General features: G+C 33.1%; 2 protein-coding genes and 1 long non-coding RNA gene across 12 annotated transcripts; 1 reads left to right on the plus strand and 2 right to left on the minus strand.

Moving 5' to 3' along the window:
- Positions 1-413: 413 nt before the first annotated feature.
- Positions 414-2,757, minus strand: LOC111241242. The gene is made up of 3 exons (XR_002667093.1): positions 2,569-2,757; positions 2,348-2,419; positions 414-601 (listed from the first exon to the last, which is right to left on the minus strand). It is a non-coding gene; the product is annotated as an uncharacterized LOC111241242 (long non-coding RNA).
- Positions 2,758-3,545: 788 nt separating this feature from the next.
- LOC106755359 (protein PEP-RELATED DEVELOPMENT ARRESTED 1, chloroplastic) lies at positions 3,546-7,635 on the minus strand. Its single transcript, XM_014637503.2, has 9 exons — positions 7,282-7,635; positions 7,019-7,174; positions 6,171-6,239; positions 5,909-6,079; positions 5,250-5,393; positions 4,903-5,052; positions 4,725-4,790; positions 4,443-4,502; positions 3,546-3,795 (listed from the first exon to the last, which is right to left on the minus strand). The coding sequence occupies exons 1-9, from the start codon at positions 7,570-7,572 to the stop codon at positions 3,748-3,750; spliced, it is 1,155 nt and encodes a 384-aa protein (XP_014492989.1). The 5' UTR covers positions 7,573-7,635; the 3' UTR covers positions 3,546-3,747.
- A 1,688-nt stretch (positions 7,636-9,323) lies between these two features.
- Positions 9,324-23,265, plus strand: LOC106755365 (pentatricopeptide repeat-containing protein At2g41080). 10 transcript variants are annotated; one of them, XM_022778258.1, is made up of 4 exons: positions 9,324-12,515; positions 21,876-21,938; positions 22,022-22,126; positions 23,085-23,265. In XM_022778258.1, the coding sequence occupies exon 1, from the start codon at positions 10,624-10,626 to the stop codon at positions 12,160-12,162; it is 1,539 nt and encodes a 512-aa protein (XP_022633979.1). In that variant the 5' UTR covers positions 9,324-10,623; the 3' UTR covers positions 12,163-12,515; positions 21,876-21,938; positions 22,022-22,126; positions 23,085-23,265. The 10 variants fall into 10 exon arrangements, with proteins under 10 accessions (XP_022633979.1, XP_022633982.1, XP_022633977.1 ...); XM_022778261.1 differs by lacking the exon at positions 23,085-23,265 and adding an exon at positions 17,018-17,150 and having other exon boundaries at positions 22,022-23,078; XM_022778256.1 differs by lacking the exon at positions 23,085-23,265 and adding an exon at positions 22,647-23,078.
- Positions 23,266-23,974: the final 709 nt, after the last annotated feature.

Here is a 23,974-nt window from a genome sequence, read left to right on the forward strand (position 1 = left end):
CATTTTATTTAACGTATATCAACTGTTTGATTAATTTTCTGAAAGAAAATTATTTTTGCTAAAAGGACCAAATTAATTTTAATTGTGATCGAATACGCTTTCCGCTCTCTGAGTTTTAAATCCGCTGCGCAATACTCTTCGAAAATTACCCCCTCCGATACCAACAGAAAGTTTTACGAATGTCATTTAACTACCAAATATGAATAGTGAATTATGCAAACGAACACATAAAAAATGTAATCGGAAAATAAAATTTGTAGAATACCAAAATCATATTTATCTTTTAATTAAATATACAACTGCCTTTTTTTCTCTATCTTATATATATATATATATATGTGTGTGTGTGTGTGTGTGTGTGACATCCCAAAATATATAGCAAATTATATATATGGAATTCAGCAAATATAATATGAGAGAGCAGTTAGGAGTTAACATATGACAATATCAAATATACAGTCATCCAAAATATAGACAGAATTTCAAATTTTTACAAGTTTAAAAGTATTTAAATATACAGATGTGTTTGAAAGGTCCTAAGAGCTAGGGGCTAAGGCTTCATGATCCTCCAGTGCTTGCTCCAAGGGAACATCATCAGCTACTGGTCACATCGAAAGGATTGGATGATCATCGCAAGGGGGAAGGCAAGCACATACAACACACACAATGCAAGGGTAAGCTAGGTATAAAAAGCATGTTATCAATCAAGTATTTCAAGCATGCAAGAACCACAAACAATACAGACTATGACCAAATGTATTTTATTGATACCAATGACCGACCACGTGATTTGACCATCCGGACTAGTATGAAATATCGAGTTCCAGAGGTTTGTGCACTTGTGGTGCCCTATTGCTTTGCAAAGCCATTGCCGAGAGGTTTCACCCGACCACACACAAGGTTAGTCCGTTACAGCGGTATAGGCCTATAGTGAAAGCGCCTATCCTAGGATCTCCTGCTATTCTCACGACATGACTCATCACTCTCTACTTGAGCTTGGATGATCATTAAAATGTCAGGATAAACCCCATTGGGAACTCCAGCCATTCATACGGTCAATCACAACAAAGTACATGGCACCATCATGTAACCTCCCTTGAGGATCATGGAATTACATCCAATAACCATACTTTTCACTTTCCACACCATGCATATCTCTTACATTCATATACTTTCAATTTAGCCATATAACATCAATCATACTTTTACTTTAAAACTTAACTCAAGCCAAGAACAACTGAATACCATAATATTATCACATTGAATCCAAACATATAACCTTTAAATTTTACATTGCATACCAACATATATATAAATGTTATTTATACTTTAAAAGATCACAAACAACCCAACAAGTCATCAAAATCGCATGAAACCATTCAATATACATTAGTAGACAATAATAGTTCTAGAAGGACCACTAAACAACACAAAACCCAGTGAACTCATACTTAAACAAAGAAATGACTTTGAAACCATCACCAACAGTTTCGAAAGGGTCAAAAACCCCCAGAACGACCTAAAGAACAACCATAAATGATACCTGGAACCCTGAAAACCATCCAAAATTGTCCTGAATGATTTTCCAACAACAATAATCGATTACTATATATAATAATCGATTATTTACAAGAACTTTGAAGAAAATATGATGTTCTGACTAGAATAATCGATTATTACATATAATAATCGATTATTCTTATCAGTATTTGACAGCAACCTGATTTTTCTGAATTTAGTGCACCTGATACACTTTGATGAGTTTCTAAAACTCCTAACTTGATTTATATGTTGGATTGAACTTGTCTAAATGATCATAAGTCTTTCTAACCCCATTCTTTAATGTTTGTGCATCAATTTTCCTCCAAAAACTCTAAGTTTCACTAACTTTGAGATCAAATTCTAATTCTACTACTTAGCAATTGTTTCTTACCAATTTAACACTCCTAATAAGTCACAATTGACTTACCTAAACCATTCCAATTGACTAAATCAGCTCCTAACCCCAAATGCCCAAATCGACTATCTCACTTCCTCCCATATGCCTTAAAAACCAGTAGAAATGGCTAACTAATCATGTTATTCTTAAAGCAGATTCAACAACATTGAACAACTTGGTCTCAACAATATATCACATCAAGACTCAAACTTACAAACACAAATCTACAGTTTCATGCTCAGATACACAAACATCATATCGTTTACAGACAAGATTACTCAAACTTAAATCAACAGCAAAATTATCTATTTCCTAATTTATACATGCATCTTTCTACAATTTAATAATGCCTAAATCATGCACATTCTAATTCATAAAACAGAACAGAAAACCCCTAGCTCCCCTTACCTCAATTGAAGCAAAATCCCAGATCACAAGAACCCTAGCTCTTAGCTGGCCTCACAAGAAAATCCACAAATCCTAACAATCACCGAATGGGTGATAGAGGTTAGCTCTTAAAACAATATTTGGAGCTGAGAGTTGAAGAAGATGGTTACTAACAACATGCAACAGAGAAAATTGCATGATCCTAGCTAAAGAAAATACAAAGAAAAAGAAAGACGACTTACCGTTAGCGAAACAAGAAATCAACTGATCGGATCGAAGCCCACAACTTCAAGACTACCTAGGCTGCTTTTGTTCAACAATTCAAAGGTTCAATTTGGAAATTTAAGTGGAAAGAAGGTAGGGGAAAAAGGAAGAGCAAGCAGCAGAGAAATAGCTTTTCAGATGAAGGAATGGATTAAAACCAGCGTTTCAAAAATTTCATTCTAAAGTGTTCTACTCCTTATTTTCTTTGTCATTCGTCATTTCATTTTATGCTAACTCATTCTTAGGTCCTCACAATATATATATATATATATATATATATATATATATATATATATATATATATATATATATATATAAGCCATAAACTAATATTCTAGTTTGTATATTATATAAAATAAATAATTTCTTGTATATAATTAAAATTTATAACAAATAAATACTTTAAACATAAGGATTACAGTAAACTCAAAATTAATAATAAATAAATATTTATTAAGTCTCAGACCTATAAATATACATAACTTGAACTATAAAAAGATAAAAAAAATATTAACAATAACTAGAATGAATAAAAGTATTTAAACATAAATCATTATAAAATGTTAAAAGTTATTTTTATCTTAATACAATTAATTTATGTTAATATTATATATAAACACACGTGTTTATGTCCATATGCATGTGTATACACTTTTTTTCTATAATAATAAAAGAATAAAATTTAATTTTATCCTTATTATTAAAATTAAAAAAATATATCAATTAAGCATGATAAGATATAATACATAAGGTTATCTATTATATATTAAAAGGATAATACCTATTTTGATCTCTTTTGGAAAAGTTTGTTCAAAGTGGTTCTTCCTTTTTTAAAAAATTCACTAAAGTCTTATCTTTTGTAAAAACTGTTCAAATAGATTTTTTTTTGTTACGACGTTAATCAAAGTCCAACAGACCAAATTACTTATAAAGCCTTAAGTTATCATAGATTTGATTTTTGTCATTTTTCATCTTATGAATGATAAATTTACATGGCCACCTTGCAAATGTTCTGAAATTGTATACTATCATTTATGTTGTCCCTATGAATAGCCTATCAAGTCTTTTTTGGCAGCATAAAATGGCTAAAATAGTGGGATACAAAAAGGGTCGCCATGCTTCACCTCGTCAAAAAGAATATAACGATATATAGAGAATTAGCCAAATGCTATCTCCTGAAGAACTTCAAGTGTCTTCTTATGAACCTGAGAGGCAAGAGTAATAAACAAGAGAAACAATAATTAGGTGATCATAGACATGGCTGTTTATTTTAGAAGATAATTTAATCAGCAAAACCAAACATCTATTCGCATGATGCCACCAATCATCACGGCTTCTAGTAACAATAATGTCTATAGGAGTAACAATTGACTATTTAAGATTTGAACAGTTCTTCAGGCACAATCTATTTAGCTTAAATAAATGGGGATGCGGAAATTTTTGTGTAGCAAGTTTGCCTTCAAATGTCAAACTTATTTATTTGATTTGAGAAATTATTTTCAGTTTCCATGTCCTATTTTCACTATGTAAAAGTATATAATGTTTTAACTATTATAAGAAATGATGAAAATTCCTATTTTTTGTTTTTATCAATTTTACAAATCTTTGAAAACAAAATTAATGTAGCATTTATTGTAATTAGTATAAAAATATAATATGAAAACAGGGAACGTTTTCACGAACTAAACAAGTTTATAGGGATATTTGGTTTGAGAAAAATATTTTCTGCTTGTTTTCACTGTTTCCAATACAAGGAACTTTCTAGCACATGAATACATTTTTATAGTACATACTCGACAGGACATTGACCTTGAAAATTGAAATATTTATGAACTTGAGAAGAAGAAAGTACCCATTCCAGATGCTGTGCAGTGATGCCAGAGTCAGTTCCAGCATATAAACCAGACAAAACCTGTTAAAATAAGAATTGAGAAACATTAGTTTGAAATGCATCACACAAATCAAGATCATTCAAATCTAATGTGACAATCAGAGTGTTTAACAGGAACAATGGGAGACCGTATCATGGTGAAAAAGAACAGGTGTCCACTTCGTAAAATTTTCAACTGGACCATATATTTTATGTTCACTTGGCTTCAAAACAATAAATTAAGAATGTAGTGTTTTCTCTCACCTTGGATACAGTCTCAAGAAACATGCCAGGGCGTACTGGAAGTGTTTTCTCTCCCGTTAAAATTGGCTGCATATCATTGCAGACAAGTTAAATATGCCTTAAAGTGTCTATAACTCGCACACATAACAAAAAGACCCCTTAGTTAAATAACACACGAGCAGGATGCAATGCAACCCACCTTTCCTAGAAATTCAATTGGTTCGGGATCCGTAGCGTCCTCCTCATCGTACTTGTCTGCACCTTCATCTTTTCCTTGCATCACATTTCTTATCATATTAAGCACCTTTTTCCCAGGTTTTAGAGCCACCAATTTGGTCAAGAATTCCACCTGCATTGTCAACAGTTTAAGGATGCCAAGATAATATTTCTGGCACAGAAAGATGATATCTGTGTGGTTTTGATTTCCCATCCCTTTTAGCAACAAACAACAATATCTTGTGAAACAGAAATGTTGTGCTAGGCAAATATTTCAGTAGAAGTGACAACCATGCTTAAACCAATATATGGAAACTATACTTCAAATACCTCAGGCTGAGGAAGCGTATAGAATCCACGGTGGTTTCTTTCATCCATAATTCCCCCTCCCATCATATTGCGAGCTTCTTCTCTAATCAAAACGAGTCTTGCAAGCAGTTTTCGGTCTGGGATAACACGACGATTTTCCATTGCCTGCAAAAATATGGCCCAACACGAAAAATTTGCCAGACAGTTTCGGTAAGAATTGAAGCTGCTCCTTAGAGACATGGAAATAATTTAATAAACAGATACTGATAGCAAAACAAAAATAATTAAGAGTATAACACCTAAATTTTAGAACCTTCGAAGTCAACTACTCTGAAAAGTCAGCTACACCTAAATTGAGAAGGCATGCTTAGTCATAATACAAGTTGTATAGCACATGACACAAAAAGAATAAAAAACCCAAATGTATCAGTAATCTGATTCATATGATTTGCAGACGTGAGAATGAAAATACACAAAATGTCGGTATGGGGAATTTTATGAGTCGTGACTTGTAAAAGAGGATAATGCAATTTAGACCAATCCCAAGGTCTTCAAGTACATTTTGCTCTCATCGTACAATACAAAGACAATAAAATCGTTACCCAAGTATGAGTACTAGACATTTTAAAGTTCAACAGACAATATCAGTGGATTTATATAAGTGAAGTTTCTATAAATACCTCCAACAAATCATCAGCTTGATTAGCTATGTCATTTAGATTTGCCCCTGGAATATGAATCTTCAAGTCATTCTCGCCTCTAAATGCACCGCCACCAGCTGCAACTCTGCGCATCAATTCATGCCGGCTATCCTTTTTTGGAGTTCTACACAGAAGACCAACTACTTGAACCTAAAAGTATGAAGGTGAAAATTCCATATTAATCCGGAGCTGCCCTCTGGTTAGAAAAATTATCAAGAAGTAGCTAAAAAAGGTTCCTTACATGGGGCGGACATTTTTTTGTTAGATGTGATAATATTGTCTCTTTGATCACTTCCAACAGTTCCTTGCGCTAAAATGAAATAATGAAATATATAAGCAGTATATTCCACATCACAACTTCATCAAAGTTTCACGGCTCACCAGCATAGCAAAATTATGCAATAGGAATTATCAATTTAAAGGATACTAACAACAATGAAGTAAAATTTTCAGGGCAGTGTGGTTGAAGGCCACAAAATGTCATGTTGATAACAAATGTCTGTTTACTTATTTGAGTTCAAATATGCAGCAGCGGAAGCTGCTGCAGTCAGTAAGACTCACGTTAAAAAAGAATTTAATTAAAATGCACTCTCAGTGTAAGGTATTTCATACTATTATCCAATCATGATTACATCCATTTTAAGATTCATGAATTCTGAATAACTACACTTGAGACTGGAAAATGTGAGAAATGTTTAAGAGAGTTCGGTTGATCTCTTAACTCGTTCATTTAAGTGTCTTCCATCAATAATGAAACAAAAACTTAAACAAATATGACAAGTTATATCGTTTACAGAAGTTAAATCTTTTACATAACTTAAGCAATCTTGACAATTACTTTAGCAATCATACTTAAGGTGAATTCTAATAGATTGACAGTGTATAAATTTTTTATACTAATAGTGTATCAAAATTAATTTCTTTAAAAAATGAAAACATTACTCTGTTTCTATTTACAAGGTGTTCTTCTGTAGATTTGCTCAAAATATAATTGCAAAAAAAAAAAGAAAAAAAAAATTCTTGGCAGAAAAGAACACATGGATTTCTAAATTCATCTAGATGAGTTATAATCTCTTAAGAAAATCATACCTTATCATCCTGGTCCTTCTCAGAAAGTTGAATCATGTAGTCAAGGGCTGTCATGAAATCAGACTCCATCTCATCAACTCTCTTTCCTATAACTCCTTGTGCAGCCAACTCCACTGCCACTCTCTCAGAATCCTCGTCCATATCCATGTCATCCAACTGAACACAAATTTGTACGCATAATATAAGCTCATGAAGTTTAACTCTGAAGAATAGAAATTCAACATCTTTACCTAGTAATAAGAGTAACAGTGGGAGTAACTCACAAGGGTAATCATTTCTTCCAAGACAGATATAACTTGGTCCCCTCCTCTAAGGAAGGATTCCGTGTGAGTAGGTTCTGAACGCGACGTTCTCTTTTTCCTCTTTTCATCCTTCTCCAGTTCTGGATATCCTCCACCCACCTCGTAACCACCAATGGATGCAAAAATGCGATTCTTTCCAGTGGGCTTTTTCAGCCTCAACTTGCATCGCTGCTGCGAGGAACTTAATTTTGGACAGAAAGATTGGAAAAGATTAGGATAAGTGTAGGAGCAAGAAGGTGCCGAAACAATCATTTCGTGGATTTCAATTCATAATTATCTTCTTCAAAGCTTGGGGTTTTTTCACATTCAGGGTTTTAGTACAGCGCTGAGAATTATTATTTTTGCTTTTTAAATTATGTAGGTTGGTTGGTCTATTTAATATTAGTTTAGTGTTTTGAGGTCTAATGCCAGCCAAGGAAAATCTAAAATTATTTTCAATAGTCATAATTATTATGAAAATATTTGAATTGAATATTTGTTCTTTTTCCACATTGGTGTTGGCGAATTAATTTTTTTTTAGGTGTACCGCTTATGTATTGATGAAAATTGGACTTAACTAAAAATAAAATTGCACAAAAAGTTTAAGAATTGTCCTATTTCTTTAGTGTACCGATTGAAATATTTTGAAAACTATTTTGTTTTCAAAATATTTCAATTTTTATAGATGAGACATTATTTGATTTCGAAATCTTAATATTCTAGTCATAACTCGAAGTGCTCCTTGATGTATTTCTAAAAAGGAATCCTTTTTTCTTCGAATGTTAGCAACTAATATCCTTTCGAAACAATATTTTTTTCTTCATGGGATTGGAATTTACTGTTAATTCTTTCGATTTCGTATTCGATTTATGTATTCTTTTTTCTAAATGAAAGAAGGCAAAGGCTAACTTCCGAAGTTTAAGTAAAAAAGAAGAAGATAAAGTTAAATCTAGATTTATCTAGAAGCTCTATAACTTGTAATGAAGCTTATACTTGATAGAAAAGTTACCGTTGAACTTTAAACCACAAGTGTCTCTCCCTAAATCTAACTTTAAACCATAAGTATCTAGAAGCTCTATGTCTTATTTTGTGTTCTTCTCTAGTTTATTTTTGTTGTGCCTTTAAAGATTTAAATTCAAAAAAGATTGTACTCTTTCATAGATAGGATTATATCAGAAAATCCTGAGTTTCAAGGGATATAAGGTGGTGTCACCCTCTTTTGGTCTTGAGTTGTCTCCAAAAATTTTTTATTTTGACTTTGTTAAGCATTGAAAAGGGGTTAAAATTTTGACTAATGATTGTTAATATATGGTTCTTTATTTTCAGAATCTTGGATTGGGAAGGTATGTGGTTAAAATAATGCATTTTGCCGTTTTGATATATTTAATAGAATATTGTATTTAAATATTAAATATTATATTGAATGGAACATAAAATAAAACTATCATTTTATTTAAGTTATTTGCAATATATATATATATATATATATATATATATATATAGTAATAATTTGAAGCAATACATATAATATCCATTTAATAATATTTAACATAAATCAACTACATATTCTTGTGAATAATATATTAGAATAAAAACATTCTTAATATTTGTATAATGATTTAGATTAAAGTTATAATGATGTAATTATTATCAACAACATCACTTTTTTTTAACCAAAATATTAAAAAATTATATTAAATAAAATATAACTAATTTAAAGAAGAAAAAAAAGAAAATGATAAAATTTAAAGATAGTAAAATTTTTAAACTTTTATTTTACTTTTTGGTAATATTTTTATACAATTTTGTTAAAGTATAATAAAATAAGTTTTATATGTTCTATAGTAAAAATAAGCTTTTTATTTAATTAAAAAATTCGTATATTAAAAAGAGATAAACTGCAAAAGTAAAAAATATGTCTTATTTAATTTAAGAAAACTTTCAAGAAAATATTAAATAAATAATCGGAATTTATTTTATCTTAAAAGTCTGTGTAAATAAAATATATAATATTTATAGTTTAAAAATAGTCTTTATTATGATTTACTAATAAATCACTCTCGCACTCTTTCTTAAACCCCTATTTCTGCCCCCTTCGCTCCCAAAATCCTAATTTTTCTCCCTCTCACCATTCACTACCATCTAAATTTCTATTTTTCTCCATCACAATACCCAGTTTCTCCATCTACAACTTTCAAACCTTTCTTCATATTGTCTCCTCCCTCCCAATCTATATAAACGGCTAACAGTGAAATAAAAGGGGGCAGAAGAAAAGGAGTGAAAGGGGATAATAGTGCGATACTGAAAGCGGGGATCTGATCTTGTGAAAGCTTCAACTGCTTCTTCATTTGTTTTGTTGCTGGGGAGAACCATAGTGAAAGGTATTTTTTTTTTCTCTCTCGATGGTTTCTGTGATGAAGTGTAGGATGCTAAGTAAATGTTAAATTTGTAATGATTTTCATTGCTCTTTTCTATATAAGAAGTCTAAAAATCGGTTTATGATATATTTGGTTGTATGTGGGTAAGCATGTTCGTCTTTTGTATGAAGTAAAGTATCTCATGATTATTTTTCACACCTCCTCATTTCTCTCACTCCCACAATCTCAAATCAATAATGGCCTTTCCCTTTCTCCTCATTTGTCACAAAAGTTGTATTATTTTTTTTTTTTTTAAAGTTAAACTGTATTCGAAAACATATAAATTAATTGTTGTTAATAACTAAATACTTCAACAAGATTTGGAGTTTGGGTCTTTTGGCGACAACACAAATTCTTTGGCTAAGATTAGTGATATTTGTATTCTTATATTGTGACAAATTTTAGTTTCACAAGTGAAAATCACATATTGCATGGGTTATTGTTTGCAAAATTGATTTTGAAATTGACTTTGGAAAATTGCTTTTGAATAGACTGACGTTGATGCAAAGTTATAGTGTTTTGGTGATTTCATTTTAAAAGCAAGTTGCTAGTAGAATAAGGATTCAGTACAACAGTTTTATTCAATGCATAAACTACCATAGTTGTTTCAATTTAATTCAATTCTGAACTTGGAATCAGTTTTCCAGTGTGAGGCTAAAATTGAATTTATGTTGTTTTGTAGTGTTATCTTTCAGTGAGTCTGTTTATTGCACCTTGGGTTTTTTGGGTATCACACTTGTAAGATTTTAGGCCCCCGATTTCATTTGTGCTAATTAGAACTTCCAAGTATTGCACGGTCAAGTTTGGTTTTTCTCGTGCCAGTTTCTTTTGTGGGTGCGTGTGTGTGTTTGTGCTCACCAGTTTTCCAAATTGCGATCTCTGGCTTCTCCACAAATCCACTTGCAAAATGACCACTTTTCAAATGGCAAAAGAACAATTTGCCACCTTGTGTTCAAGAGGGCACGTAAGAGAGGCTTTTGAAAGCTTTGTATCAGAGATATGGGCAGAACCCCGTTTGTTCTCAAACCTCCTCCAAGCATGCATTGGGTTGAAGTCTGTTTCTTTAGGCAAGCAACTTCACTCTTTGATATTAACTTCTGGCTGTTCCTCAGACAAGTTCATTTCCAACCATCTCCTCAACCTCTACTCAAAATTTGGGGAGCTTAGAGCTGCTGTAGCTTTGTTTGATCGAATGCCCAGGAGGAACATCATGTCATGTAACATCATGATCAAGGCCTATCTTGAAATGGGCAACATCGAGAGTGCCAGGAACCTGTTTGATGAAATGCCTGAGAGAAATATTGCCACGTGGAACGCGATGGTAACGGGTTTGGCCAAGTTTGAAATGAACGAGGAGTCTTTAGTCTTCTTTTCAAGAATGAATGAGTTAGGGTTAATGCCAGATGAGTACTCTTTGGGTAGTGTGCTCAGGGGATGTGCTCATCTAGGAGCTTTATTTGCTGGCCAACAGGTTCATGCCTATGTTATGAAATGTGGGTTTGAGTTAAATTTGGTTGTTGGATGCTCTTTAGCTCATATGTATATGAAAGCTAGAAGCATGGATGATGGGGAGAGAGTTATCAATTGGATGCCAGATTACAATTTGGTTGCTTGGAATACACTTATGGCTGGAAAAGCTCAAAAGGGGTCCTTCGTGGGAGTTCTAGATCAATACTGTATGATGAAAAAGGCAGGTTTTAGGCCAGACAAGATTACTTTTGTTAGTGTGATCAGCTCGTGCTCGGAGTTAGCTATCCTTGGTCAAGGGAAGCAAATTCATGCTGAAGCAATCAAAGCAGGAGCTAGTTATGAAGTTTCTGTTGTTAGTTCATTGGTTAGTATGTACTCTAGATGTGGATGTTTGCAAGAGTCTTTCAAATCTTTTTTGGAATGCAAAGAGCGAGATGTTGTGTTATGGAGTTCAATGATTGCTGCTTATGGGTTTCATGGTGAAGGAGAAGAAGCCATCAAACTTTTCAATCAAATGGAACAAGAAAATATGCCAGTAAACGAGGTCACTTTCTTGAGCTTGCTTTATGCTTGTAGTCATTGTGGAATGAAGGATAAAGGACTTGAATTCTTTGATATGATGGTGAAAAAGTATGGACTCAAGGCTAGACTAGAACATTATACTTGTGTGGTTGACCTACTAGGAAGGTCTGGCCGTTTGGAGGAGGCAGAGGCCATGATACGATCCATGCCTGTAAAAGCAGACGCAATTATATGGAAGACATTATTATCTGCGTGTAAACTCCACAAGAATGCGGAAATTGGAAGAAGAGTTGCTGCAGAAGTTCTTACGATCGATCCTCAAGATTCAGCTTCATATGTTCTACTTGCCAACATTTATTCTTCAGCTAAGAGATGGCAAAATGTTTCTGAGGTAAGGAGAGCCATGAAAGACAAGATGGTGAAGAAAGAACCAGGCATAAGTTGGGTAGAGTGAAGAATCAGGTTCACCAGTTTCCTATGGAAGATATCTCTACTCATCTTGGAGACTTTCATAGTTGAACAATAACAAGGCATTGAAAGCATTTTCCATAAGGGCATCCTTGGGGGAAAGGCAACAAGAAGGGAGAAGGGGGTTTCTGAAATTATTGCTTGGAAATGCGGGAGTTGGATTACAGTACTTTATGGATTTGAATTGCTCTGAAAGAAGGAGTTACAGTTGACCACACATGCTCGTATGACCGCACAGTTGGATTCATAGAATTAATAATGCTTTTGAATTACAGTACTATATGGATTTGAATTACTCTGAAAGAAGGAAGCCATTACAGTCTGATGTTCACTTTCCAGGTGAGCCATTTTCCTTTAGTTTATCTTCTGAGATTAATTAGTTTGCAATCCCAATTATGACTTTTGTAACACACCAGTTTTGATTCTTAGTAAATAGGTATTCATTTATGTTTTTTTTTGGAGTTAGAAAATCCAATTATTCGGTTCTTGTACATTATTTGATTAATCTGTGATTCATCTTCATTCACATATGTTTTGCATCTTGCATTGATTAGTTGTGTCAGTAGAATATACATAATTCATGACTGTCATTAGGGCTGTCAAACTAGCCCATTTGATAGGCTCTGGCCCTAACCCATGTGGGTTGGGGCAAAAAAAGCCCACAGGGCCAAAAAAATATTTTATTGAAAAAGCCCACAGGGCTAAAAGCCCCCAAAGCCCTATGGGTCAGGGCTAGCCCATGGGCTTTTCTTTTTACCAATACAAACATATAAAATGGAAACAACTTGATACAATGTAAGCTTGAGAGGCTGGAAACCATGCTTCTAGATCATATTCTTTGCTGCAACATTCAAAGCACCAGATATAATGGAAATAACTTGATACGGAAGGTTTAACTGCAGTAAATAAAATTTAATAGCATGAGAAACAAAACAAAATTGTGGAAAGTAGTAAGAAGTCAATTATAGCCAAATGAAGAGCTACCAAAAAAGAAGATTAACCTCAGTAGTAAAAATCAACATCCAGGTCCTCCTAGGAGATTTATTGCCACCAAGGATTTAAAAAAACCAGAAGGATAAACTTTTGCTTTCTCAATGATAGACAGTGCAGAAAGAACCTCCTCTGCTGCAACCTTTGTCTTAGCTGCATCTTTTAACACTTTCACACTTTCATCTACATCCTAAGCAAATACTGAAATTAAATTAAAACCAACACAGAATCCAAATAGTAATTCAAAATGAATATGAAAAAATATAATCTAAACCACCAAACAGATCAAATTTTCGAAATGAAAGACTGACAGGTGTTTTTTTAACTCAAAAATCAATTCTAGCCCCAGAATCAATCTTTTTTAACGCAAAACAAAACATGCCAATAGAAATTCAAGCTGAAAATTAGAGACTCAATTCGAAGACTTTCCAACAGTATCTAAGAAACGAAACAGACAAAGCTTGAAACATTGATGGGAGCCCCAAAGTGTAAGATGGTACCTTTTTGGCTTTCTCATTATCAACAATGGGTGTTGAGGAAAGTTGGCCTGCCAACAACATGATCTTTCAAAAAAAATTCACAACTCGTACCAATTAAAACCTTTCAATTACACAAACCAGTCCTGTATATCATGAACATGATCTTTCAAAGATTAATTCACACAACAGATTAATTTAATACCTGTGAAGAAATTGACAGTCACTACAACAAATGGTGGCACTAATTTTTTTTATATCCTATGAAAGTATTGCTGAAAAGAAAAATACATAACTTTTGACACAAATCATCCTATAAAGCTAACCATTTATTTTAATAAACAGACTTGTAATTAGTGTTGAGACAAGTAAAGAAATTTAGCATATTTGAAACACATAAAACAAAAGACAAAAACATATATTCCACCCATTACCTACCTTTAAATTCAAATAAGATATTGGAGAATTACCAATGTCTTTTGACAAAGCTGATTTGAAGTCTTCAAACGTTCAAGTTGAGAATAAGGTGATCTGAGATACATGATAAATCATATTCATCAGAAAATATTTGATTTTCAAAAACCAAAAAATTCTTTAGCATTAACTTTTTATCGAATACTTAAACCAAAAAAAGGCAATGATGGAAAATTAAATCAAGAAAAGATCCAATCAAGCCAGCAGTCAAACCTTACATTCTCCAGTTCATCAAAGTAATTGAGTTTACTACGAAGTGCATCTGCAAAATCAATTAGTCTTTGCTTTTCTTGTAGCTATAATAGGAAAATAAATGTGAGCAAATCAGTCATTTAAGTCAATGAAGAAATATAGGGCAGCTAAGAAAAAATCAGAAAAGATCATANACTTCAAAAGGCAGCTAAGAAAAAAATCAGAAAAGATCATAGACTTCAAAAGGCCAAACAGGAACAAGAGATCCAATAAACTGTGTAGTGTGAAACTCATTTAAATGACTAAATTTTGTTACTGTCATGCATGAAGGAAAAAAAGAAGCCAAACAACCAAGAATCTCCCATTCCATTAACTAGCTTTCCTGATTATTTAGCATAGATAAATGAAAAATGTTTTTAATAGGTCTTTCTTCTATAGAACTTTATAAAACATTAATGTGAGTCCTNTAAAACTAACATGGGTCATTTTAATTTAAGACAGAGAAGTTTAGTCTAATACACTCATGAAAAGGAAAAAAATACCAAAGAAGAAAACTATGCAAACAAGAACACATAAAAAGTAGAGGAAATCCAAACCTGGTAAACATAAAAAATAGAGGAAATCCACTAAAAATAAAAAGGCTGAAATGGTGTCAATATCATCACGGCACGCAGGAAGAGCATAATTTATAGGATGCCAATAAAAGTTTATTCAATATCTTTTTAAATAAAAGTTTTGAATCTTCTTAAATAAAGAAAAGACAAATATTCTATATCGATTAAACATCTTTCATAATGAAAACAAACACAGAACGGTAGCAAACTTATTTCAACTTTTAACACAAAAATTGGATGAAGCAAGAACCCAGTTAAATTCTAGAACAAGAATTTTTTTAACAACTTTCCCAGAACCTACATCCTTAAAAACATAGACATGCAAACATATTGAATTAATTAAATTAACATCAAATAGGAAAAAACACCCAACAAAACGAACATCAAAAGAATAAGAAACATAGAAATCAAAGTTGGAGTTAGGGATGAGGTTATGAATCACCAGTATCGGAAGAAGAAATAGTAAGAGATTTTTTCATGAATAAGAAGATAATATAAATTAAACATGTTCATGAACAGGTAGATAAAATGAGTACCTCCAAAATGTGCAGTGTGAAATCAACAAGGGTGATTAAGAAAAGGGTCGAATTGGGTTTTGTAGTTCTTGCAAGGTTGATGTTGCCATCCAGCGTTCCAGAGCAGCGAAGTGTTTTTTCAGAGTAAGCAGGAATACCAGCGTTCAAAAAAAACATGATATTTTGGGGGTTAGGGGCTAATCCGGCCCTAATTGAATCCCAACCCATCTCATGGGGGCTGTGGGGGCCGGGGGCTTTAGAAAAGCCCCCTCTATCGTGGGTCAAAAAATATGGGCCAATTGGAAAAGGGGCCAGGGTTGGCCTTAGGGCTAAAAAAGAAGTTGACAGCTCTGACTGTCATAACCATGAGTATGTTGTTTGCTGCGAAACGTGGTTCTAATATGTGATTTTTATTTTTTCCTGCATTTCTTGCTATTAGATCACGTCTTTCATTCATTTTAGATTTGTTCCAATCATTGCATACACATTCTGCACATTCACTTCATTGAAAAATTTTCACAGACAGTTTGGTAAAACCTGTCTTTTATTCATACATTACGTCAAACAGATTTGGAATTCATTCATATGCATTGTTTTAGGTCACTATATCCTTGAATAGCATTATTGGTGAATGTTGGGTGCAAACACATTGAATGTTAACAGGTCATTTATTCTCTGGCAACATTTAATCAATTTTAGTAATTGAGGATCACGAGGACTACTTAATTCAAAATTAGTTCTTGCTTACTTTCTAATAAATTTTTGCATCATAAGAATTATAAAATCCATACACCAATAAGGGGGAAAACTTGTTGCATTTGGAACATATAATGCTGTAGAACTAATCTATTTTGGTGATTTTTTTTTTGTATAATTAGCTTTAGCTTATCGGTGCTTTTACTTACTTTTTTTTCTTTGGGTAAATATGGTTTTATAAAGCACCTGATACAAGTTTCTTTTCAAAATTATCCCAGCTTAAGGATGATCTTAAGTTGAAAATAAGAATGATTTTATTATTTTCATTCCTTTGAATTATATTCTCCTTTTCTCTATTTGTAGCAATCTAATATCCTAAAATTGGAAAATAGGAAAACAGTATATTGAAAAATAATCTAGAAGATCGTACATCTATTTTCTCTATTAGGAAGATTCTACAGACATTCCTTGAGCAAGAGCTCGAAATTCAGCTTATGCACTAGAACGAGATACTTTATCTCGCTTTTTGCTCCTCCATGTTACCTGGCTATCTCCAAGAAACACACAATACCCAAAAGGACATTTTCTGTCAGTAATGGAACCTGCATAGTCAGCATCAATATATATTTTCATAGTCAATGTGTCTTCCCTTTTGAATGATAGCCCATTTCCTGGACTTGACTTCAAGTATTGGAGAAGTTTGTCAAGTGCTTACATGTGTCTCTCTCTTGGATTATGTATAAATTGACTCACTAAACTAACTGCATAAGCAATGTCTGGTTTTGTGTGTGATAGATAAATCAATTTTCCTACCAATCTTTGATATTGGGCCTTCTCTACAGGAGCACTTTTCTCACTTCCAATTCTATGATTTTGTTCTATAGGAACGATTGAGGTTCTACATCCCAACTTTCCTGTTTCTTTGAGGAGATCAAGTACATATTTCCTTTAGGAGATGAAAATTCCATTCTTGGAGTAAACAACCACTATTCCAAGAAAATATTTGAGTTTTCCCAGGTCTTTCATTTCAAATTGGGCTGCCAATTTATCTTTTAATGCCAATTTTTCTATTTCATAATCTCCTACAATAATCATATCATCTATATAGACAAGCAATAGAGTGAGTTTACCTGTAGAAGAGTGTTTTATGAATATAGTATGATCTCCTTGGCTTTGTTGGTATCATAAGGAAACCATTGCTTTTGTAAATCTTCCAAACCATACTCTAGGGGATTGCTTAAGACCATACAATGCTTTCTTTAGGAGGCATACCTTGTTTCTTTCAATTTTCACTTCAAAACCTGGGGGAATCTCCATGTACACTTCCTCTTCTAGATTTCCATGAAGAAAGGCATTCTTCACATCTGGCTGATGTATGTCCCGTCCAAACTGAGCAGCCAAAGTGAGAGAACTCAAACTGTATTCATCTTTGCCACTGGGGCAAATGTCTCCTCATAGTCAATCCCATAGGTTTGGGTATATCCTTTTGTCACCAATCTAACTTTATATCTTTCTATTGTCCCATCTGCCTTATGTTTCACTGTGAATATCCATCTACACCCTACTGTCTTCTTGTCTCTTGGCTTATCAACAATCTCCCAAGTTAAATTTCTTTCTAATGCATTCATCTCTTTTTTCATGGCTTGATTCAAATGTTCAAGTTTCATGGCCTCCTGGATTGAGGTAGGGATTTTTGTGGTATCAATAGCAGTAATAAAGCTTTTGTGCTTATCAGAGAGATTGTTAGTGCAAACATACTGAGAAATAGGATATCTAGCACATGATCTTCTTTATTTTCTCAATGCAATGGGTAAATCTTCAATAATACTTACCTCCTCACTGATATCTTTAGGGATCCTCACCTCTGGATTAGACAATTTTTCTTGCTTTAGAGTGGAAGTGGGTTATTTTCTTCTCATATTTTTTGTCAAAAAATTTGTCTTCTTCCTCTTCTTCCTCACAATGGACTATGGTTCCTCTTCTTTCTCACTGGACTATGGTAGCTTCATTGCTGAGATCTTGAGCCATCCCGCAAATACAAACATGGTAATGACAAGGAGAGTTCATCCACTTCAAGTGCTTTCTCCCCCTGAAGTGGTGGACTAACATAAAAGGATTGTATTTCATGAAAGGTGACATACATGATGATAAAGACGCGACAACTCTGAGGATGATAACATTTGTACCTTTTTTATTAGAAGGATACCCAATAAAGACACATTTATGAGCTCTGGGATCTAATTTACTACGGTTAGGATGATTAGAGTGAACAAAAACAACACATTTAAAGACTTGACTAGATAGACTCGCTATTAGGGGAGAAGGAACAAAAGACAATAGAGACTCTATAAGACTAATGCCATTTAAGATACGAGTGGATAATCTGTTGATGAGATATGTGGCAATTAACACAACTTCTTCCCGGTAGTGTTTTGGAACAGACATTTGAAAAAGAAGAACTTTAGTTACTTCAAGAAGATGATGATTCTTTCTTTCTACGACCCCATTTTGTTGAGGGGTGTTTTCACATGTTAGTTCATGAACAAGACCATTATATGACAAAAATTGAGAAATTCATGATTCACATATTTAGAACCATTATCAGACCTGATTCTTTTGATATTTTTTCCAAATTGGTTTTGGACAACATGGAAAAAATTAACAAAAATTTGAAAAACTTATGATTTATTTTTTGGAAGGTATGTCTACGCGACACAGATACAATCGTCAATAAAGGTAAACACCATTTTGCTCCAAAAATAGATTCTATGATAGGACCCCAAACATCAGAGTGAATTAAATCAAATGGAGAAGTACTCTTTTTATTACTACTAATAGGATAAGATGCACAGTGGTGTTTTGACAATTGACAAATATCACAAATATCATAAATTGACTCCTTAGTAAACAAATGGAGAAATAAGGACTTGATAGATTAAATGAAGGATGTCCAAGCCTTTGATGATGTAACCATATTTGGGAATTTGCCCACGTCTCAGATGTAGCTTGTTGACGCATGTTTTTTGTGTTGCTTTGGTCATCAGACTCCAAAAGATACAACCCACTCTACTCCTTAGCAGTTAAAATCGTCTTTCCCGTGGCAAGGTTTTGAAAAACATAATAAGTTAGAAAAAATGTTACTGAGCAATTTAAATTCTTTGAGTTTTTGTATAGAGGTAAGACTTAACTAATTGAGGAACATGTAAAACATCCTTTAATACAATAGATGAGTCCAAGATTATATTCCCAGAGCTGTATATAGGTATACCTTGACCATTCACAACTGTAATGAGTTGTTGTTCTCTATTATTTTTACCATATGAGTCGAAGGACATATGAAAAGGTATCATATGATCAATTGCTACTGAATCACGGATCCAAATACCTTGAGACACATGACCCACAATATTGGGACAAATCTTACCTTTCATGGACAAGGTACATGATCCAGAAGGCTTACTCATTGATTCAACCATTGCTTTCAAGCATTCGGGTTCCTCCTTATAAGCTTTCATATCAAGATTCGGTGGTAATGAAGGACTAGATTGTGAAGGACTAGATTGATTGGTGGCTTCCTGTTCTGAGGTAGTATAATTTACCTATCTTTAAGTAGACCCTTTGTTGTTTCCCATGTGCCCGAAAACATTCTTTCTTCCATGGAGTTTGAAGCATGTTTCCTTGGTATGTCTTGATCTTTTATAGTATGAACAATAGTTCCCATGAGTACCTTTTTCAAGCGACTTTCCCCCAACATTTGTTTCCTTATGGACTCCTTTTCTAGTTGTCAGGCAGAGCCTGTATTGGAGGTCCTCCCATCAAACATGACAGTTCTTCGAGTTTCTTCTCCTCTTACCATAAAGAAAACTTCTCATAGGGATGGTAATTTTTCTCTTCCTAAGATTTGTACCTGGATTGGGTTGTACTCATGATTTATGCCATGGAGAAATTTAAAGAGTTTTCCTTTTTCCATGACTTTAGCAAGTGCGACAACATCTGTTTTACTTTTTCCATGACTTATTGTTTGGTTCTGATCTAATTCAATCCAAAGTCCATTCATGATTCCGTGATATTCTGATACCGAAAGGGAGTCCTACTTTGTATTAAATATCCTGCTTTCAATGTGATAGCATGTAGCAAAATCCTTTTTTTAATGAAAAAGTACTCAGTAAACCATCCAATATTTCTTTGGCAAAAGAATAAAACATATAATTTCTACTTATTTCAAGAATCATGGATTGCCACATCCAAGTCATAATTAGTGAATCTTCATTGTGCCGAATTGGAAAATGAGTATCTTCTGGTCCTAGTTCTCCTCCATCTATGTGATCTAGTCTTGATCGTCTCTTGAGAATCCTTCGAATATACTGGCTTCATTGTAAGAAATTCTGACCATCCAACCGATATGCACCCATCATATTTGGTAGATCATTAAGACCAAAGGAATAATTTTTACTTCAGATATCACGTAGAACACAATCAGGTGTCTTTAGTGACCTTATTCTAGGCGATGACAACACGTGGGTTACACTAGGAAAAGGAGCAGAACTTAAAACTCAGATCTACTAAAATCTGGGCCAAACGGGACTTCACCGACCCGTGGAATGGACTCAGGAGGCTCCGATGACCTTGTTTGTGACAGCGGTGGCGAGTGGGCCTTGCCGGAACTAGGCGCGTGGCGGCTTCTTTCTCGAAGCGACGATGTTGTGTTCGCCAGAGTTGGACGCACCTTTCTGTCCTATCAACAACCCCAATCGGCTACGGCGGCAGCTGGGATGGTCGGACAGCGATGATAGTGACTACTGCTGCAGCGGAAACGAAGCTCCCAAGATTTTGGCTCTGATACCAAGTTTAAAATAAGAATGATTTTATTATTTTCATTCATTATGAATTACATTCTCCTTTTCTCTATTTGTAATAATCGAATCTTCTAAAATAGAAAAATAGGAAAACAATATACTAAAAAATAATTTAGAAGATCATACATCTATTTTCTCTAATTAGGAAGATTCTATAGATATTTTCTCTAAATATTCTATAGATATTTCCTCTAATTACAACATATTGCATAGGCCATCTACACTCCAATCATCAAATGCAATTCAACGAATCCAAGGCACAAACATTGCATATTCACGCTCAACTCAGTCACGGGTAAGGAAAGTCTTAGAAGAAAGTTTACAAAAATTGAAGGAAGAAACCACTAGACACAGAAAATCTATTAGATGGGAGCTTGGGGCATGTTGGGTACACATTTACAAAATCAAGCTACTGGGAAAACTGGGCCAAAAAAGGCAGAAGAGGGTAAGATTGAGCCCGCTGTTAAAGGTATTGGGAGGCAAGGTGGATTACTAAAGGAATTAAAGAAAAAAATTGATAACAAAAACTCCAAAGTTGAAGTAGGAAAGAATCTTTCCCCATCTAATAATGGCAATGACATAAACAAGCAAGAAGCCACGAAACAGGAATTAGAGAGACAAGAGGAAGAAAAGGAAACTAATGGAGAAAGCTACTTTCTGATGCTGCATTTACACGTCTTAAAGAATCTAAAACTGATCTTCATCTGAAGGTTCATATGTGCTTTTTGACTTAAATGATGCTTTATTTTTCTGACGCTGTAACTGGAATGTTATTCTCAATAGGAATATGTCTATTTTATGATTTCTAGCCAGCAATGTGCTTATCAATCTATGTACTCATATTTATTAAATATATTTTGATTTGATACCTTCTCCATCTTCCCAGTCACCTGATGAATTGATGGACATGGCACATAAATATTATGTTGATACTGCACTTCCAAAGCTGGTGAGTTTCCTAACATTGAACTTATTGTATTTAAACTGAGTTATTTTGGAATGTGTTTAGTGATTTTTACTTCAAATTCATAGGTGACAGATTTTGCGTCCCTTGAACTCTCACCCGTTGATGGAAGGACGTTGACTGATTTCATGCTACAAATGCACTTGCGCATTGATTTCCAATAAGAAAACCAAGTTATTGATTCCTTACCCATTCCCTAGGATACTAAAGAACTTTTTATTTTTTAATTATATATATTTTTTTCTGCGGCATTAGGTTCATAAATATAAGTAGGGGTTTCACAGGTCTGTTTGGACCAAATTTAGTTGAAAGTAAAATCTGAACCAATTAATTTTCATTGGTTTGAATTGCTTTTAGTTTTTCGAAAAAAACAAATTCAAAATCAAAATCTAACCAGCCCATTCTTGATAGTCTTGATTTGGTTCAAGACCAATTGGATCCAATTATATGTAAATATACAAAATTTTGTTTTAGCGAAGAAGTCAGAATACAAAATTTTGTCCAAAATTTACCAATAATTCTATCATTAACCTTGAATAGTGTTGTAAGCAAGGTGTTATAGGTCACTATATCCGGGTAACAACCCCTTGACATCATTATTTCCAAATACTCAATCGGTCTATCCATCTTTTTTCTCTTGACAAAACCCATGAAGCAATGGATTGTAACTCAAGGATAACACTCCCTCTGCAGCTGCCTGTTGAGAAACTCCATTGCTTCCTTCAATTTCTCACTGCTACACAAACTACGCAAAATGGTGTTATATGTAACAACATCAGGAGCAACACTCATTCTTTCCAAAACCGAAAGGACTTTATCTATATCTCCTGATTTGCAAATTTCATTAGTGTTTATTGTTTTCTTAATTATTCTCCATTACTTCTCATGGACTCTACAGGAAAGACTTATTATGAATGTTTGTTAGGTCGTGGAGGCAATGACAGTTTGCTTGATATTTGATCAGTCAAGGATTTTGAAATTATAGTAGAGTATCCATTTATAGAGGAAATTGCAGCCTGTATTTACTTTCACAAGCAAAATGCCAGCACTAAGATTTTAGAAACTTGTACAAAACTAGACATAAATTATTATGTGATTAGAAGGGTATTTAATTTCATTACTTTCTTCTAGGTTTTGAGTGCAGATTCAGAGTTGCCGAGCAAAGATAATGAAGCATTTGTTGTTATAAAATAAAAATAATATATCTAATACTTAATATGATGACTTTGTCTGATATTTTTCTATTCTGTTGAAAAATCTGGTTATTTGTTGTTCAAATTCATAAAACTTGTAGTTACCATCTTATCCATAAATTGTTATATTTTCATGTTCCATGTCATACTGATTATTGTTTTAGTTATAAATCACATTTTTTTTTCTTTTTTTATAATGTATGAAACATTGTAAATACTGTGATTTTTTATTTTTTGTTTGCTGACTTTATTATAGGTTTGCATTAGCAATTACTTCAAAAAAAATTAGTGGGTTCATAAATATTGTTGGAAGTTCCTACCAAACAGGAAAAACATAAGAAAGTTTAACAATCTGAGTCCAACATATATGATGATGTTTAGTGACTTTGTTTAGGTCATGAATATTAGTAATGTGTTTTCAATTGGTTGAGTTGTTTTCGACCATGTCATAATGTTTTTTTTTAAGAATTAAGTAATTTTTTTTATATTTATATTGTAAGTGTCAATGAATATATTTTATTTTAAATCATCAATAAAATTAATTTTTATTTATTTTATTTATTTTATATATTTTATTTATTTTTTATTATAAAAAAGATTTTATTGAATTAAGAAATTATTAATGTAGGTGAGTAATTATAAATAAAGAAGGTTTCAAACTTTTACAAAATAATCACTGATAAAAAAAGTTAACACCTTTAAAAAAAATTATGTAATTTTCTTTTATATTTATATTGTAAGTGTCAGTTACATTTTCAAAACCCTGTTATTGTTTGAATTGCTCTAGTATTCAAAGTTTGGTTCTTTCCTCACTAACATCATTACCCG

Source organism: Vigna radiata, unplaced genomic scaffold, assembly GCF_000741045.1.
Source record: "Vigna radiata var. radiata cultivar VC1973A unplaced genomic scaffold, Vradiata_ver6 scaffold_252, whole genome shotgun sequence".
NCBI lineage: Eukaryota > Viridiplantae > Streptophyta > Magnoliopsida > Fabales > Fabaceae > Vigna > Vigna radiata.